The sequence below is a fragment of the Zingiber officinale genome, chromosome 7A, assembly GCF_018446385.1.
Source record: "Zingiber officinale cultivar Zhangliang chromosome 7A, Zo_v1.1, whole genome shotgun sequence".
NCBI classification, from domain to species: Eukaryota; Viridiplantae; Streptophyta; class Magnoliopsida; order Zingiberales; family Zingiberaceae; genus Zingiber; species Zingiber officinale.
In genome coordinates, this window is record NC_055998.1 from 41,029,026 (window position 1) to 41,047,485 (window position 18,460).

Sequence of the window (18,460 nt, forward strand, 5' to 3'; positions counted from 1 at the left end):
ATGTAACCGAGAATGTATGAACTTTGAGGCATTAGGGAGAGCATATAAATAACATAGCATTTTATTTTCATTGAAGGAGTCAATGAAAATCTCATATAATTTAATAGTGAAATTAATAAATTAAGAAGCATTTGATTGTTAAAATTTTCTTTTTCTGTTTAATTGGCTGCATAAGCCAAACTTTTATTATAAAACAGCAAAGAATATTGTTATATATGTGCTCATCCACCATTTTTCTATCTTATGCATGCTAAAGAAGTACTATCAATGGGAGATTCACAAGCAAAATATAATATATGGACTACGGAGGAGAGCAATGAATTATTAAGACTTATGATTAATGCTGCAATGCGAGGATGGCGTGATAGGAACAGTGGAAATAAAAATACTTCCCACTCTTAATGCAAAACTTGGGTGTGAAAAGACTTTTGCACAGTATCAAAGCCGTTTGAAGTGGTTCAAACAATGATATAACAACTACTGTAAGCTTATGCGTCATAGTTCTGGGTTTGGATGAGATTCTATGACAAAGAAATTCACAGCTAGTGATGAAGTATGGGAGGATTATTTTAAGGTTAGAATAATAAATTGTATATTTACAAACTATATATTTACAATTAGAATTTGAATTACACTTATGATTTTTGTTCTTTGGCAGTCTCACCCTAAACATGAACATTATCGGACTGATACTTTTGAGGATTATGAAGACTTAAGACTTGTAGTTGGGAATGGAACTGCTACAGGAAAATACACAATTGGACTTGGAGATGACACTGATGCGAGAACCTTTGAAACAGAAGAAAATGGAGGTACTAACTTATTAGATGATTACGTGTTTGATCACAACAGTGGTGAATTCATACAAAGCAATAGGCAAGAATCTTCATATCAGCCTCTATTTTCTGAGGACCTTGCTTCACCATTACCATCTCAACCTATGAGTTCTGAGGTTCCACAAGCAACTAGAAAACGAGATAGGAGCGAATTTGAAGCAAAATCAAGCACTTCAAAGAATATAGACCTAGATGTTTTAAATAGGCTCTCTTACACCATTGAGAAAGCATCTTCTAAGATTGAATTAGTTGGTGTTGCAAATGATAACTATTGGGATGCTATAAAACAAGTCCCAAACTTGGATAATCGTACTCGTTACAAGGCGCTTGACTGGCTCAATACTAGAGCAAAGAAGGTGGCTTTCTTGAAAATGACAATTGAAGAGCGTTTGGAGTGGATAGATTTTAAAATGAGTGAATGAGTAGTTTTTAGGGGCATAAATTAGTAATTAATGTTAGAATTTTTATTTATAGTATTTTGAATTGGGTTCTAATTATTGAACTAGTAGCGAATTATTAGCTCTTGAATGTTTTCTAGTTCTACAAGTTTTGGATTGTTTATTGAACACATCTTTATTTTGGTTATGCATGGTATGTTTTTTTTTATGATTTAGTAGATGTTCTTTCATTTTAATTGCTTGTTAATGTCAAGCATTTAAATGGAAAATATCAATATGCATGAAGTAGATGAACAAATGGAAGAAGAAGAATTGCAAGAAGAGTTGCATGAAACCATTGAGTCTTTGTTGATGGAAATTTCCAAGACCCTCTATGTGCTATATCAATATATAGCAAACATACAAGACGAATATGTTCATCGTCCCTTAAATAGACAACCAATAAGTACAAGTGGATATAATTATATTCATAGAATATTAAAAGAGAATCCAATAAACTTTCGAGAAATTTATAGAATGTACCCAGACATATTTTTAAAATTATGCAAGATCCTCAGAGAAAGAACCTCCTTACAAGATACAAGACACATCTGCATCGAAGAAATGCTTGCCATGTTTTTACTTGTTGTTGGTCATAATACTCGGTATTGCTTGATTCGTAAAACATTTGGCCTATTACATTACAATACTAGCCAAAACTTCAACAAGGTGTTGAAAGCATTGAAGAGCATTGCAGTAGATATGATGGTCAAACCTGGATCTGCAGTGCCAGAAAAAATAAGAGAGAGCACAAGATTTTACCCTTACTTTAAAGTAAGTATGAAATTATTTTTATTATTATTATTATTATTATTATTATTATTAGTGATGACGATGATGGTTATGTTATTGTTGTTGTAGGATTGTATTGGAGCTATTGATGGCACTCACATTCTAGCTATGGTGTCTGGGTAAGATATTAACAGTTATCGTAACCGTCATGGAGAAATTTCTCAAAATGTTTTAGTAGCTTGTAACTTTGATTTAGAATTTATATATGTACTCAGTGGGTGGGAGGGGTCTGCCCATGATTCACTTGTGTTGACAGATGCTTTATTAAGAAATAATGGGCTTAAAGTGCCCGGAGGTATTTTTTTGTTCTATATGTTTCTTAACTATTTATATTTTTGTAATTTTAAAGAATATATATGTTACTCATTGGTTATTTGATACTACATATATATGGTTTGACAGGTAAATATTTTTTAGTGGATGGAGGGTATCCAAATCGACGTCAATTCTTGGCTCCTTTTCGAGGTGTACGTTATCATCTTCAAGAATTCACTGGTCAGGGTCGTCACCCTGAAAATGCAAAAGAGTTGTTCAATCTTCGTCATGCTTCTTTGAGGAACGCTATTGAGAGGATATTTGGTATATTTAAATCACGGTTCAAAATATTCAAAACAGCTCCGCCATTTCCATATACAACACAAGCAGAGCTTGTATTGGCTTGTGCTGGATTGCACAATTTTCTTCGCAGGGAGTGTCATTCTGATGAATTTTCAATTGAACTAGATAATGAAGTCCCATCATCTTCATCAGAACAAGTTTATGAAGATGACAACTTTGATCAATTATTTTCTCAAGAACAACAACGAGCAAATGATAACTCATGGAGAGAGAGTATAGCCAATCAAATGTGGAGTGATATTGATCATGTTGTCAATAACAATTAGGTTTTTTCCATACAAGACTATCTTGGTATGTATTATTAAAAACTATTGATTAATGAATTATATACGTTGAATTGACTTGAAGAATTTAAATTTGATTTTAATAAATTGAATAGTGATTCATTCATCATTTTTTCTTAAATTAAAGTTAATTTGATTTTAAGCTAAGAAGAATTCACTTATACAAATAAATAATAAAAAGTTGAAGATGTCATCGTTCATTTACTAGTTAAAAGAAATCAATAAAAAAATGACACAATTATACAAGTTACAAAATCCATGAAAATCCACAACTCTAAAAATATTACGAATGTCTATAAAAATCTTGCAAAAAAAGTCAATAAGAGTCTGTGAAATTCTGTTTATAAAAGTCTGTGGAATTCTATTAAAGTCAATAGAAATCTATCAACTCTATAAAAATCTATTATTTTAAAAACTCATTAAAAGTCATTAGAAGTCTAGAATGAATACACCCCCCTTAGGTTAATTAAAATGAATCAATTCCTAATTTTAAATAGGATGTCATACATACATTTCCTTTAGGTTCCCTACCTCTATCTCCTTGAAATGTGCCGTACAAATTCTAAAAATTTCCTAAAGTTCATAGAAAGTTTTATAACTTAATTCTTTAACTAGTGCTCGTGTGACCCTAGAATATTTCGTAAATAAATTTCTTAATTATGCTCGTGGGATCTTACATCTTCCTTAACAATGGAGTAGATCTCTAGATCTAGGATATAGAAAGTATTTGTGATGTGATGGTGATGTAAAACTATGTAGATTTGCCATGTTTTCTATTCAATGACTTGTTGATGCCTTGTTCATGTTTGATGTAATGTGTGTGTGAATCTTGTTTATATCTTTTGCATGTTTTATCATATGGTTGTGTAGAATTGTTAATCCCGTAGGGGGATAACCTAGATCGATTATTCGAGGGACGTACGTGACAGACATGCCCGTATAAGGACGATTTAGGGTATCACCTTGAAAGGAGAAGCAAATTTCCACAAGGAAGTAGGGGATCGGGCATAATCACTATTTCTATTTCTATGTTATTATATGTTAGTGTGTTTCTATGTTGATTATCCGAGAGACGCACATGACAGGCAAGCCCATGTAAGGACAACATAGGAATCATTTTCATTTAGTAGCATAGGACATGGAGTAGGAGATCATGCCGGCTTATCCACTGTAGGGGAGAGTCGGTAATGAATCTAACTTCCTACAAGAGCATGAACATAGAGGATAGGAACTAAGCAATCTATGAAACATCACCTAGCATTACAAGGAAACCAAAATCCTAGAATCCACCATCCACCATCCTCTAAGCTCAATCCCTCTTAAGATCCATTCTCTCTCTTTTCTCTTCTCTTTCTCTTACTCTCTTTTCTCACCAATCTTAGGTTTGTCTAGATAATTCGTTGTGCGAAGTTGACTAGTGCTTAATCAACAACCCCTGTGGATACGATATCTTTTATTATTACTGATGACGTAACCGTAATCTTGCGGTACGTGACACCCAAGAAAAGGGCCGGCCACATTCTTGCTTGGTGCCCAAGCAAGGGTCCGGTCAAGCCTTGCTTCCTACCCAAGAAAGGGGCCGACTACATCCTTGCTTGGTGCCCAAGCAAGGGGCGGACCAAGCCTTGCTTGTTGCCCAAGCATAGGACCGGCCAAGCCTTGCTTGGCGCCCAAGCAAGGGGCCGACCACAATAAAAGAAAATAAAAGAGGAAAAGAAAAAAAGGAGTTATGAAAAGGGAGATTTTTTCTCTCAACAGAAATCTAAAAAATCTATTACTTTTTATTCTTTTTTATCTGGTGCAAAGGGTTATAAAAGGAGAGGAAGTTGTGCCACAACAATCAATCAATTAAGAATTGATAAGTTTTTCTCCACAACTAAAAACTCTCTCCTTTCCCTTAGGGCTAGCGCTCCATCCTTTTCTTCTTCCCTTTCTTCCCTATAGGGTCGGCGCCCCACTTCCTTTTCTTCTTCCCTTTCTTCCCTCTAGGGCCGGTGCCCCATCCTCTCTTGGTGGTCGGAGCTTGGAGAAAAAGAAAACGAAGAGACGAAGCACCTTGGTGGCCAACGGTTTGGAGGAGAAGAAAAAGGAGGCACCCCTTTTCTTTGCATCTTTTGGTGGTAGGCGGCTTGGAAATAAAAAGGGTTCGGGTGTTTTTATCTTGGAAGATCGCCGCCCACACAACGTCCAAAAAGAGGAAAGGAATATGGTAGAAGATCAAGAGGTCTTGGTCTACGAAGAAAGGTACAACTAGTTATTTATTTCGCAGAGCAACTAGTTTTGTTTTCTTTGTATGGATCTTGAAATACCAACACAAGAGTCTAGCAATTTTGTGTTTCGACTTTGTGTTTCGATTTTATGTATCGATTTTGTATTTTGATCTTGTGTTTCGATTGTGGTCTCTCTAGTTAAACCTAAGGTTACTATAAGGTGTTTAAATATTCAATTTCTTTGAAAGGCTTTGTCTAGGAAGTGGTGGATGATCCTATAACAAAGAAGGGCGAGTGCCTTGCCAACGACCTGGAAGCCAATCCTTAAAATAGATATTTAATCAACTTCTGTAATATGGTTTAACTTTTGAAGAACACATGAGTTAAACTTGGATTAATAATGTTAAGTTTTGTTTACAATCTAAGTTCAACTTCTGAAAAACACATGGGTTGATAGGAAAAGTTCTGTGCTTGTATAAATTTTCTTTACAAGGGAAACGGAACGGAATTCCGAGTAGCACCCAACACATCACAACACACATATCACAGCACATAAAAATAACATATAAGGAAATAAACATGAAAATAAAATTTCTAAATATTATAGCCTCATCTAACGCTGTCCTCCAATATGTCGCTAATGGATCGCTATCCTCCAATATGCCACTGATGGATCAAGCCGTTGCATCTATCTCGCTTCCTTCTCCGTCGCGTCTCTGGTCCTCAAAATAGCACCATGCATAGCAAGGATACAAGTCGCAACAAAAATAAAATTTTACATTTATCGATCCTATATTCCACAAAGAAATTTACGTATAATCTAGATCGAATGGAATGTAAAACAACAATAATAATAATACGACAACCGACCGTATTTAATTATTACAATCATGCACCCACAACAACCTTGACATGCCTGAGGGTTCAAATCACACACAGGCACACAAAAAGCCATAATAGTCGTCGGATCTAGGATACCTGCAACCATAGAGTTAATCTATCTAGCACATCCTACTATTATCCGGCCTAAACTTATGTATGAGCAGTGCATAATTTAACCGAAAAATAATCACACAGAACCAGAAAACTCGCTCTGATACCACTTGAAGGGCGCTAGAATTCCATTCTATTTAAATTTCCTGTACAAAAAAAATTATACAAGTACAGAACTATTCCTAGTAACCCGTACGTTCAATCAGACATGTGTTTCATCAATCAAGCAAGTTCTTGAATGATCAAATCACACCTTGATTGAAGTACAAGATCGTTGGCCTCTTGTTTTGGTATTCAAAATCGATTTCCAAAATCAATACGAAGAAAACAAAACCAATTACGCAACGGAATTAAAGAACTAGTTGTACCTTTCTTCGTAGTTAAAGATCTCTTGATCTTCTACCGTATTCCTCTCCTCTTCTTAGATATCATGTGGGCGATGATCTACCAAGATGACACCACCCTTCTTTTCTTCTCTTCCAAAACGCCGTCCATAAAAGGAGTCTCTAGGATGAGGCACCTTCTAATCTTCTTTCTTCTCTTCTTCTTCCTCTTCTTGCTTTTCTTCCTCTTCTTCCATTTCTTCAAGCCGCCGGGCACCAAGATGAAGAAGTGGCGCCGGCCACCAAGGAGGAGGAGGGGATAAGGGCGACGACCCTAAGCATGGAGGAGGTGGGGGAAAGGAGCGCCAACCCTAAGCTAGGAGAGGGAAAGGGCGCCGGCCACAAGGAAGAGGAGAGGGGGTTGTGCCGCCAACCCTAGGAGGAGGAGAGGGGGCAGCAACCACAAGGAGAGAAGGGAATTATGGAATAATAGAAAGTTAGGTTTTAGGGGCCACATCCTACTCCTTTTTATAGACTTGTCGTCGATTACAAGGAAAGAAAATTAACAAAATTATGTTTAGAAAAACTCTAAGCAAACTATGTTAAAACAAATCAAGTTAAGTTAAACTAAACCAAGTAAAGTTAAACCAAACCAAGTTAAGTTAGACCAAATCAAGTTAAGTTAAACCAAACCAAGTTAAGTTAAACCAAACCCAGTTATGAAAAGTGTTGGTTGATACTCGAAATATTATACCGGTTCCCCTGTATAAAAATTTTATACAAGTCCTGAACCATTCCTAACAACCTATAGTATTCTTTAGAAATAAAATTTGGAATCGTAAACATAACTTAACATTATTGATTCCAAATTAAACTTATCTGTTCTTAGTGGTTTAGATTTGGATCGCAAACGATGCTTAACATTATTGATCCAAATCCACCCATGTTACAAATTCAATTAAACATTAATTTCAGAGATTGGCTTCTAGGTTAAACATGGCGAGGCACTAGGCCTTCTTGGGTATGGGAGCATCCACCACTTTCGAGACAAAACCTTTCAACGAAATTTAATATTTAATTTCCTTATAATAACCCTAGGTTTAACCAAAAAGAACAATCGAATCACAAGTTCGAAAAATAAAAGAAACACAAAATCGAAAACATAAATTCGATTACCTAGATTCATTAGCCTCTTGTGTTTGGTATTTCAAGATCTAAATAAAAGGATGAACTAGTTATGATGTGGAAACTAATAACTAGTTATACCTTTTATAGCTTATAGACCTCACGATCTTCTGTCGTATTCCTCTTCTTATCTCGGACGTCGTGTGGGTGACGATCTACTGAGATGAAAATCCACCCAAGCCTCGTTCTTCACCTTGCAAGTTTCGACCACCAAGAAACTTCTTGAGATGAAGAACTTTGGCCACCAACCAAGCTCCAAGGGATGCAAATTAGCAAAGCCTCCTTTCTCTACTTCTTTTCCAAGCAAAATCCGGCCACCAAAAAGCTCCTTGAGAGTTGATGCCGCCGGCCACAAATGAAGAAGAAAAGGAGGAGAGGAAGAAGATGAGGGCCGACCACTACAAGGAAGAGAAGAGAGGAATACTAGATGTATGTTCTTATGAGGTGAGACACCTCTACCCTCTCTTTTATATTCCTTGGTCTTGGCAAATAAGGAAAGTTTTAATAAAAATTTCCTTATTTTCCTTGCCATTGAAAAGGAAAATTTAACTAATTAAAAAATTCCTTTTCTCTATCAATGTGGTCGGCCATATCTAATCCTCCATGGAAGGAAAGTTTTAAACACAAAATTAAAACTCTAATTTGTTTCCGGAAATTTTTAAATAAAAATTTCTCTTTTAAAAATTCCTTTCATGGTTGGTCATAAAAGGAAACTTTTATAAATTAAAATCTCTCTATTAAAACATGTGGATGATTTACAAAAAGGAAAGTTTTCTCAAAAATTAAAATCTTCCTTTCAATCTACAAATAAGGAAAGATATCAAATCTTTTCTTAATCTTTTGTAGAAACTATAAAAGGAAAGATTTAAATTTTAAAACTCTCTTTTAAAATCATGAGGATGGTTACAAAAAGAAAAGTTTTATCAAAAATTAAAATCTTCTTTTTAACCGCAAATAAGGAAAGATATCAAACATTTCTTTTAATCTTTTGTAGAAAACTATAAAAGGAAAGATTTAAATTTTAAACTCTCTTTTAAAACCATGGCTTCCATATAAGAAAGACTTTTAAAAAATAAAATCCTTTTAATTTATTGTGGCCGACCACCTAAGCTTGGGTTCAAGCTAGAACCGACCACACTTCAACCCATCCAAGTCATGTCTTGGTCGGCCCTTGCTTGGGCTCCAAGGTTGGCATGGCCGACCACCTAAGGATGGGTAAGAAGGTGGGTATAGGTGGGTATAAGACTTTATAATTAAGAGGCTATGACAGGGACCGAGAGAAGGAATTGGTTTTTGGTTTCCCGATGAACTTGAGCTTCCCGTGTTCGCTCTGAACACCCAACTCAAGTTCATCAATAATATCTCATTGTTGGACCCTGTGATTGTTTTGATGTGATCAACCAAGTTAAGGTTAGGTCCTGTTTGTCTGATCCCTATGTCTAAGTGTGCAGGAACTTAGGAGTGCAGGAAGTCGAGCAGAAGATGCAGCTAGCGAGAAGGACGACGCGGGAAGGGTGCCGGCGGGCTCGGTGCGTCCAAAGGATGAGAGAGCTGCGGAAGAATACATTGGTGGGCGTGAAGAACATGCGCATCACTTGAGGGACGTAAAGCCAGGACGGAAGACTGCTCGAGGAGAAGGCCGGAAACTGGGTTTGGTTGAGCCCTATTCCGGATGGCCGAAATCACCTAAGCAAGCTGAACCAGAGCAAGTCAACCGGGAAGTTGACTTGAGAAGTGTTTGGTCGATCGAACCCACTGATCGGTCGACCGAACCCCTTTCATCAGAAGCCAGCCATTGGAGACAAGTCAGCAGCCACGTCAGCAACCAATGGCTGATCGGTCGACCAAACCCTCTGATCGTTCGATCGAACCGGAGGTAATCACAGACTTGGTCGAAGCAATTTGATCGGGTCAGATCGAGCAGCAACCGTTGGCTGATCGGTCGACCGAATATAAGGATTGGTCGACCGAACCTAAGCTCGATCCACAGAGCCTGCATCCAGATGGGAAGCTGGGAAAGTACACAGGTTCGGTCGACCGAACCTGGGGATCGGTCAACCGATCCCCCTCTCGAAGTCAAACCCGGATCCTGAAGATCAGGGGCTCTGGATGAGTCTTGGAACCCCTATATAAAGGGGTCTCGAATAAAACAATGTACATAATGAAAATCATCAACTCTGTAATTCTCTTCTAAGCAGCCTCTGTGCTCTTAAAGTGTAAAAGACTTCTATGCCTTCAAAGAAGGAGACTCTTTTAGTGCACCTTTCCATGCCTTGGATTAACAACCGTCTCGGTTGTAACCAAGTCAAATAGCTGAGTCGTCTCTCTTTTCTTTTCGGATAATTACTTTAATTATTAGTGTTGCTTTTATTTTAGAGTTGAAAGTTTGAGGAGGGTATAATTTTTGATTGCAGGCAATTCACCCCCCTCTTGCCGGTCTCTGCTGCACTAACAAGTGGTATCAGAGCCCAATAGGCTCAGAAGGACTAACCACCGTCTGAAGCACAAAGATCAGAACAATGGCCAATGGAAAGGTCAAATTTCACCTGCTCAGTGTTCTACCGCCCCAGGAGGTAAGTCAGATTGGAAGCTACGACTCTTCCAAAGACCTTTGGGATATATTCCTGGAGCTCCACGAGGGCACCTCAGAAGTGAAGTTCGCAAGGCGCGACGTCCTCCGGACACAACTAACAAATCTTTGGATGAACAACGGCAAGAAGGTTGCGCAACTCCAAGCGAGGATCAAAGAGCTGATAACGCAACTAAAAAATCTCGGTGAAATGGTAACAAACCGAGATTCTATCTGATATGCGCTCAACGCCTTCCCAAGGACTCCAGAGTGGGCGTCCTTAGTAGATGCATACTACATCTCTAAGGACCTTGAGGTAAGTAGTTTAGAAAACTTATTCTCTACCTTCGAACTTCACGAATCTCGACTTGCAGAGAAAGCAGTAGAGACGTCGAACCTCAACATTGGCCTACAAGCCGAAAAAGACGATCTTGACTCCGAAGCATCGATCGACGATATCGAAGCGACACTATTGGTAAGACGTTTTAATAAATTTCTTAAATCTAACAAATTTAAATCGCAGTCGAGGAAGCATCAATGCAACAGAAGGATGGTACGATGCTACAACTGCAACGAGGAAGGGCACATCAAGGATGACTGTCCTAAACTGAAGAAAAAGAACAAAGAGAAGCCTCAAAAAATGACGTTCTCTACATGCAAGAGCCTGAAGGCCACATGGGATGGTTCTTCATCCTCCAAGTCAGAAGCCGAAGCTTTCTCGGGACTAGCACTAGTGGCCAACCATCTCTTCGAAGGAGACTCGGACTCAGAGATGAGCATTGATCAAGGGGGAGAATCAGAAGAAGAAAGCTACAATGAAGGGGGAGCATCACCAAGTGAGGTAAGTAAGGTACGTAATATCACTCCCTCTCAGTCTTTTAAGTTTATCAAAGTACTTACTAAAGACTTAGTCAAATCAGAAAAAGAAAATGCCAATTTAAAAACAATGTTAGAAATTTTGAATTTAGAAAATGAGAAATTAAATTTGGAAATTGAAAAACTCAAAACTGAGAATGCATGTTTAAAAACTAATACTTTTCAAAAATCAAAAATTAATGTTTATGGAAAATTAAACTGATATATAAGAAAACATCAGGGTCAACTTAGAAGAATACCTAAAAGATATGTACCCACTAAGTTTTTGACCAACCCTATAGGAAGGAACCTCTACTGGGTTCCAAAATCTTTGCTAGTTTAAATTTTTTTTAAAAGCTTACAGTGAGAAAATTAAACAATGAGTTTCTTTATGGAAGCTTTGTTTAAGGAAGTGGTTGTTGCTCCAATAACTAAGAAAGCCTAGTACCTCGCCACGACCTGGAAACCGAAATATCGAAATAAAATGTTTAATTAACTTTCTGATAAAAGCATTAAAATTAGAATTAAATAATACTTTGTAAAGTTTTTAAAACATTTCCTTAGAAATTCTCCAAAAATTATTTTTTTTTCTTGAAATTTTTACTTAGAAAAATTCTCATTTTTTTTTCTGAAATTAGATTTGATAAAATTATCTAAGCTAAGTTTTTTTTAAAATAATATTAAATTTTAACTTAGCAAAATTTTCAAAATAACTTAGAAAATTATTTTTACCCCGTTTTTGCTGTGATCATATGGGGAGAGTTTAGTAACAAGTTTAGGGGGGTTTAGGGGGAGTTAGGAAAAAATAAATTTTTAATATTTTTCCCTTCTAACTTATTTTGCAAATTCTATCATTTTTGTGCTTAAAATGTTAGTTTACTAATTTTCTTAAAATTACTATTCATTTGTTTTTATCCTAACTTAAACTTGGGTTGATGTAGATCAAAAAGGGAGAGATTGTTGGACCCCGTGGTTGTTTTGATGTGATCAATCAAGTTTAGGTTAGGTCCTGTTTGTCTGATCCCTATGTCTAAGTGTGCAGGAACTTAGGAGCGCAGGAAGTTGAGCGGAAGACGCAGCAAGCGAGAAGGGCGGCACGGGAAGGGAGACGACAAGCTCGGTGAGTCCGAAGGACGAGAGAGCTGCGGAAGAGTACACTGGTGGGCGTGAAGAACATGCACAACGTTCGAGGGACATAAAGCCAGGACGGAAGACTGTTCTAGGAGAAGGTCGGGAACTGGATTCGGGTGAGCCCTATTCTGGATAGCCGAAATCACCCAAGCAAGCCGAACTAGAGCAAGTCAACCGACAAGTGTTAAGTTGACCAAACCCATTGATCGGTCAACTGAACCGCATTCATCAGAAGCCAGTCGTTGGAGACACGTCAGCAGCCACGTCAGCAACCAATGGTTGATCGGTCGACCGAACCCTTTGATCGGTCGACCAAATCGGAGGTAATCACAGACTTGGTCGAAGCGATTTGATCGGGTCAGATCGAGCAGAGACCGATGGTTGATCGGTCGACCGAATACAAGGATCGGTCGACCGAACCTAAGCTTGATCCACAGAGCCTACATCCAGACGGGAAGCTAGGAAAGTACACAGGTTCGGTCGACCGAACCTGGGGATCGGTCGACCGATCCCCCTCTCGAAGTCAAACCCTGATCTCGAAGATCAGGGGATCTGGATGAGTCTTGGAACCCCTATATAAAGGGGTCTCAAATAGAATAATATACAGAACGAAAATCATCAACTCTGTAATTCTCTTCTAAGCAACCTCTGTGCTCTTAAAGTGTAAATGACTTCTCTGCCTTTAAAGAAGGAGATTCTTTTAGTACGCCTTTCCACGCCTTGGATTAACAACCGTCTCGGTTGTAACCAAATCAAATAGCCGAGTCATCTCTCTTTTCTTTTTGGTTAATTACTTTAATTATTAGTGTTGCTTTTATTTTAGAGTTGAAAGTTTGAGGAGGGTATAATTTTTGATTGCAGGCAATTCACTCCTCTCTTGTCGGTCCCCGCTGCACCAACACTCATTCCACTAAAGAGTTATTATTGAACTACCACACCAATCTCATATTACTGTTGGATCGAGATGCGCTAGAGGGGGGGGTGAATAGTGCTCGTGGCTTTCACTCGTTTTGGATTCGTAAAACTCGAGTAATGATGCAGCGGAAATAAAATAATCACACAGAGAGACATAATGAGTTACTTGATTCGAAGCCTGTGGCGACTCCAACTCCAAGGCCCGCGATCGTTGATCGCTTTCGGTGGGCAACAACTATAGTATCGTAAATTCAGTATAATTTGAGATTACAACTAAGAGTACTTAGAAATAATGATACCGACAACAAAGAATAGTAGAATCGCAACTCCTGGTTGTCGGGACATAGCTACAACACTTCAGGGTCGTCTCTTGAGCAGCCAATAGTCAAAGGATAGCTTTTTAATTGATGATTCAACCTACTGCTTGAAGCCTCTTTTTAAAGCCTATTGGAGGCGCCTCCAAGACTATCCAAGGCGCCTCCAGGCCTCCAAGTCACCCGCGTGGATCACTGCTGAACTCATCGCACCTTATCAGCTTGAAGGCGCCTTCAAGCCACTCCTAGGCACCTCCAAGTCTTAGTCCAAGGCGCCTCCAGCTCCATCCAAGGTGCCTCCAGCACTGCTTCGCGGCCAGCTCACATTCTGCACCCGAGGTGCCTCCAAGCTCCATGGAGGTGCCTCGGACACTGTTCATCCGAGGCTTAAGGTGCTCTTTTGTACCTGCAAAGTATGTTAGCCCCAAAAATACCCTGCACAACAAGATTAGCACAAAACAATAATATGAATAGAATATTTTGATAGTCTCCGAACTGTCCGGTTCTGACTTCAGATTTCCTACCGGAAACCTAGGTCGAACCGACGTCTACTGTTCCCTCTTCCGGGGAACGTGTCCTCACCTACTTCCCTTAGGAGAGATTACCTGATGTCAGTCCGGTCCTCCAGACCGGCTAGACTTTTCGCCTAGGGTTACCACCCCCTAGGACCTAGGGTTACCGCCCCTAGGATTTTTCTCCACCAAGGGTTACCACCCCTAGGACCTAAGGTTACCCCCCTTAGGATTTTCCTCCACCTAGGGTTACCGCCCCCTAGGACCTAAGGTTGCCACCCCTTAGGGTTTTTCTCCACCTAGGGTTACCACCCTCTAGGACCTAAGGTTACCCCCGCCCCCCCCTCTTAGGCTTTTTCCTTCACCTAGGGTTACCACCCCCTAGGACCTAAGGTTGCTGCCCCTTAGGATTTTCCTTCACCTAGGGTTACCACCCCCTATGACCTAGGCTTACCATCCTCTAGGGTTTTCACCTTGCCTAACCGCAGCTAGGACTTTTGCCTAAGTATCACTTAGGACTTTCCTGCAAGCTCCATGAACCTTGTTAGATAACACCACAGCTTAACTTTGAAGCTTTTGCCATAATCAAAACTCAGGTTCGATCATCTGGTGCTCACTGCACCAACAATCTCCCCCTTTTTGATTATGTCAATCTTGGTTCAAAGTTAATTAAAACATAACATTAAATAAAGGAATAAATAACGGAAGTTAACCATGAGCATCAATGCATAAATAAAATTTAAAGATTATGCTCCCCCTTTCATTATGTTTAATTTCTTGATTTCTTAACTTTGACTTTTTTCTCCCCCTTTGACATAAATCGAAAACAATAAAGAAGATAGAAAAATATTCTATTTAATTTTAAGCTCCCCCTGAAGGGTAGCATAGTTAAGTACTTAGATTTTGATAAAAATTTGATTAAGTACTTAGCTTAAAAAGGATTTTGTCATAAAAACATAGTCAAATCCTTTGCTTAAAAAAACTTAGTCAAATTTAAAAAGCTAAAGTTGAAATTCTTTGAAAAATATTTAACTAAATTTGAAATGCTTTTGAAAAATACTTAGCTCAATTTATAAGGCTTTTGAAAATAATTGTTGTTTTGAAAACTATTTTTTTTTAAAAAAAAAGATTTTGATAAAATACTTAGCCTTGCTAGAATAAACTTTCATGTAAAGCTTTTAGCTAAGAGAAAATTGTTTTGACTTTGAAAAGTAACTAATAAGTAACTAATAATTTTGTAAAGCTTTTAGCTAAGAGAAAATTATTTTCACTTTCATATAAAATTGTTTTCATGTAAATAATAGTTTTGAAAGACCTTTTTTTTTTTAAAAAAAAAATACTTAGCTAAATTTTGAAAAGCTTTTGAAAAATATTTTTTTAAGTTCAAAAAGCTTTTTTGAAAAAATACTTAGCCGAAAAGAAACTTCAGCTTTGAAGATGATTGTTTTGAAAGGTACTTAGATAAATTAAAAATGCAAAAATACTTAGTAATTTTTCCTAAAAAATAATATTGCCAAAAGGAACTTTATGTAGCTTTCTGAAAATAACTTTGTTTTAAAAAGAGTTTTGAGTATAAGATGATGAAAGGTTTAAAGCTTAATTAAAATGGATTTGCTTTAATGTTTTTTCAAAGAATTTAACTTTTTAAAAAATAATTAAAACCACACAATTTATTTTAAAGAAACTTAGCTTGACTCCACTCACCCCCTTAATTAATGCCAAAAGAAGTCCTTAGGGTCCTAGAATCTAAGCATGAAAAAAACATAATATATATTCCTAATTTTCCATCTCACCCAGTCTAGGTTATCAAACTTATTTAGCTAATGAGTGAGTGTGAGATGAAATTAATTTAACTTTATCACTATTTAAATATATTGTCATATAAATTTGTATTTTCAGTGATTTTTTATTTTAAAATATGTTACAAATTAATTGAGTTTGCAATCCAAATTTGAAAATACGATTTGAGAATTAAAAGTTTGTAGATAATGAATTTGAATTTTGAAACTAAAATAATTGATACTTTGATTAAAATTAATTAGTCTTTAGAAAATAAAGATTTTTCAATTAATTTTGAAATTAAGTTTTAAAAGATTTTTAAAATAATTTTTAAAAGATTTTTCAAAATAATTTTGAAATTAATTTTTAAAAGATTTTTAAAATGATTTTTAAAAGACTTTTAAAATAATTTTGAAATAAAATTTTAAAAGATTTTTAAAAGACTTTTCAAATAGTTTTTAAAATGTTTTTTAAAATAATTTTTAAAATAATTTTTCTAATAATTTTTAAAATATTTTTTAAAATAATTTTCCAAATAAATTTTAAAATGGTTTTCAAAATAATTTTTCAAATAAATTTTCAAATAATTTTTAAAATAATTTTTAAAATAATTTTTAAAATATTTTTTTAATAATTTTTCAAATAATTTTTAAAATGATTTTTAAAATAATTTTTAAAATGATTTTAACAATAATTTTTAAAATGATTTTAAAAATAATTTTTAAAATAATTTTTAAAATGTTTTTTAAAATAATTTTTCAAATAATTTTTAAAATGTTTTTTAAAATAATTTTTAAAATGTTTTTTAAAAATAATTTTTAAAATGATTTTTAAAATAAATTTTCAAATAATTTTTATAAAGTTTTTTTTTAAAAAATAATTTTTCAAATAATTTTAAAAATAATTTTTAAATGATTTAATTTGATTTTTAATTAATTTAATTTGATTTTTAATTTTTTATTTAATCTGATTTTTAATCTTTAATTTAATTTAAAATTTTAATTATTAATTTGATTTGTTTTATTACTTAGATTTGAATTATTAATTAGTAATTTGATTTGATTAATTTAATTTAATCCTTAGTCATCTCACCTGATCTAAATTTCAAATCTGGAAATCCTATAATTTTGTGAGATGAATTAGGTTCAATTATTGGGTTTAGTTTAACTTTGTGTTAGATTCAGGTTTAGTTTTGGGCTTAACAAATTGGCATTATTTGTATAAACTTCTGGGCTATGGTGAGTCACTTGGATATCATTAGAGTAACTATGCTTTCGAGGTTTTCCAAATAGTCCTCTCCACTGAACTTTGTACAAACCTTGGTCTAACTAGTTAAGATCCGTAAGGCATAGCTTTGGTCAGTTCCACTTAGCCAAATGCACCAGGTCGAAGCCATATCTTCCTAGACATACATAAACTAAGCTTCCCTAACGTACTATCATCCAAAACTTCACTAGTACCATTGGTCAAGTTAAACTTATTCCTTTTCTAATTAGTTCTACTTACCTTGTCGGGTAGCTTGGTTTGGGTTACCCTATTGGGTAAATTAATTTTTGAGGTGTCAGCTATTCTGAAGCCTCCTCCTACATTATTGATTTACCTTTTAGGATTTGTGTATACTTTTACTTAATTTATAAATTCGATTTAAGTTTTAATTTAATTTCATTTAGTTTAATTTAATTTAATTTTTAATTAATTTTAATTACATTCTTTTAATGGTTTATCTTAAGACAGTTTTTCTTCTAGCTCCCCCTAGATCATAGCCTCGATATGGTCTATCAAGGTAATAGACTTGATCCTTGGGAACCCAATATTGACCAAGTCAAACTTGACTGATCAGGTTGGACTTAGGTACCCATGCTTGGACTACCTTTCTATTTGATCTATTAACGAGTGATAAATATGAGTGGTATTTCCTTTTAGTCTTGAATCGAAGTCCGGATCGGTTGTAAATGGATTTTTGTTTTTCGAGAATCAAATCAAGATTCTTGGAACCCAAAGTAAACCGTTCCAACATGTTCTTGAGTTCTTTAACTTGAGTTTTCAAATTGGAATTTTCTTCCTCAAGTTGTTGGACTTGGTTTGAATTTCCAATTTGAAGTGGCTCAGTTAAAGGACTCGAGTTAGTCACTTCTTTAAGGGCTGTTACCTCCTTTTGAAGTGACTTGACTCGAACGTTCGATTAGCCAACTTATTTAGTAAGTAAGGAACTAAATTTTCTGAATCATCTAAGTTAATACTAGAAATTAAAGAACTTACAGTGGGTTTAGAACCTTCGGAAACGAATACAGATCCGTGGCTTCGCTCGTACTTGGTATCTGTCTCGTATTCAGACTCAGTTTCCACCACAGATGCTAGTACTGGTAGTGCGAGGAAGCTTGTCGATTCTTCTTCGTCAGTCTTGGATTCGTCTGAAGACTCAGACCATGTTGCCTTCATCATCTGTTTCTTTCTAGCTTCCTCTATCTTGCTTATACCTGCAACCAACGTAATACCTTCCTCGGCCGAAGTAGTATCATACTGTTCATCTAATTAAAATAAATCGTCTATTAAATTATGCTTACTTACTTGGGTACCTTCGTGTAACTGAATCAGATTCTCCCACAGCTCCCTGGCACTTGAGAATGGGTCGGCACGATTTAACTCCTTATTCGTTAAGCCGCACTGAAGTGTATACGTTGCTTTTGCGTTTGCTTCTACCTTTTTG

General features: G+C 36.1%; 1 protein-coding gene and 1 pseudogene across 1 annotated transcript; both read left to right on the forward strand.

The window, feature by feature from the left end:
* The first annotated feature begins 523 nt into the window (after positions 1-523).
* LOC121999357 (uncharacterized protein At2g29880-like) lies at positions 524-1,258 on the forward strand. The gene is made up of 2 exons (XM_042554048.1): positions 524-574; positions 659-1,258. The coding sequence occupies exons 1-2, from the start codon at positions 524-526 to the stop codon at positions 1,256-1,258; spliced, it is 651 nt and encodes a 216-aa protein (XP_042409982.1).
* Positions 1,259-1,968: 710 nt separating this feature from the next.
* LOC121999358 lies at positions 1,969-2,949 on the forward strand (annotated as a pseudogene).
* Positions 2,950-18,460: the final 15,511 nt, after the last annotated feature.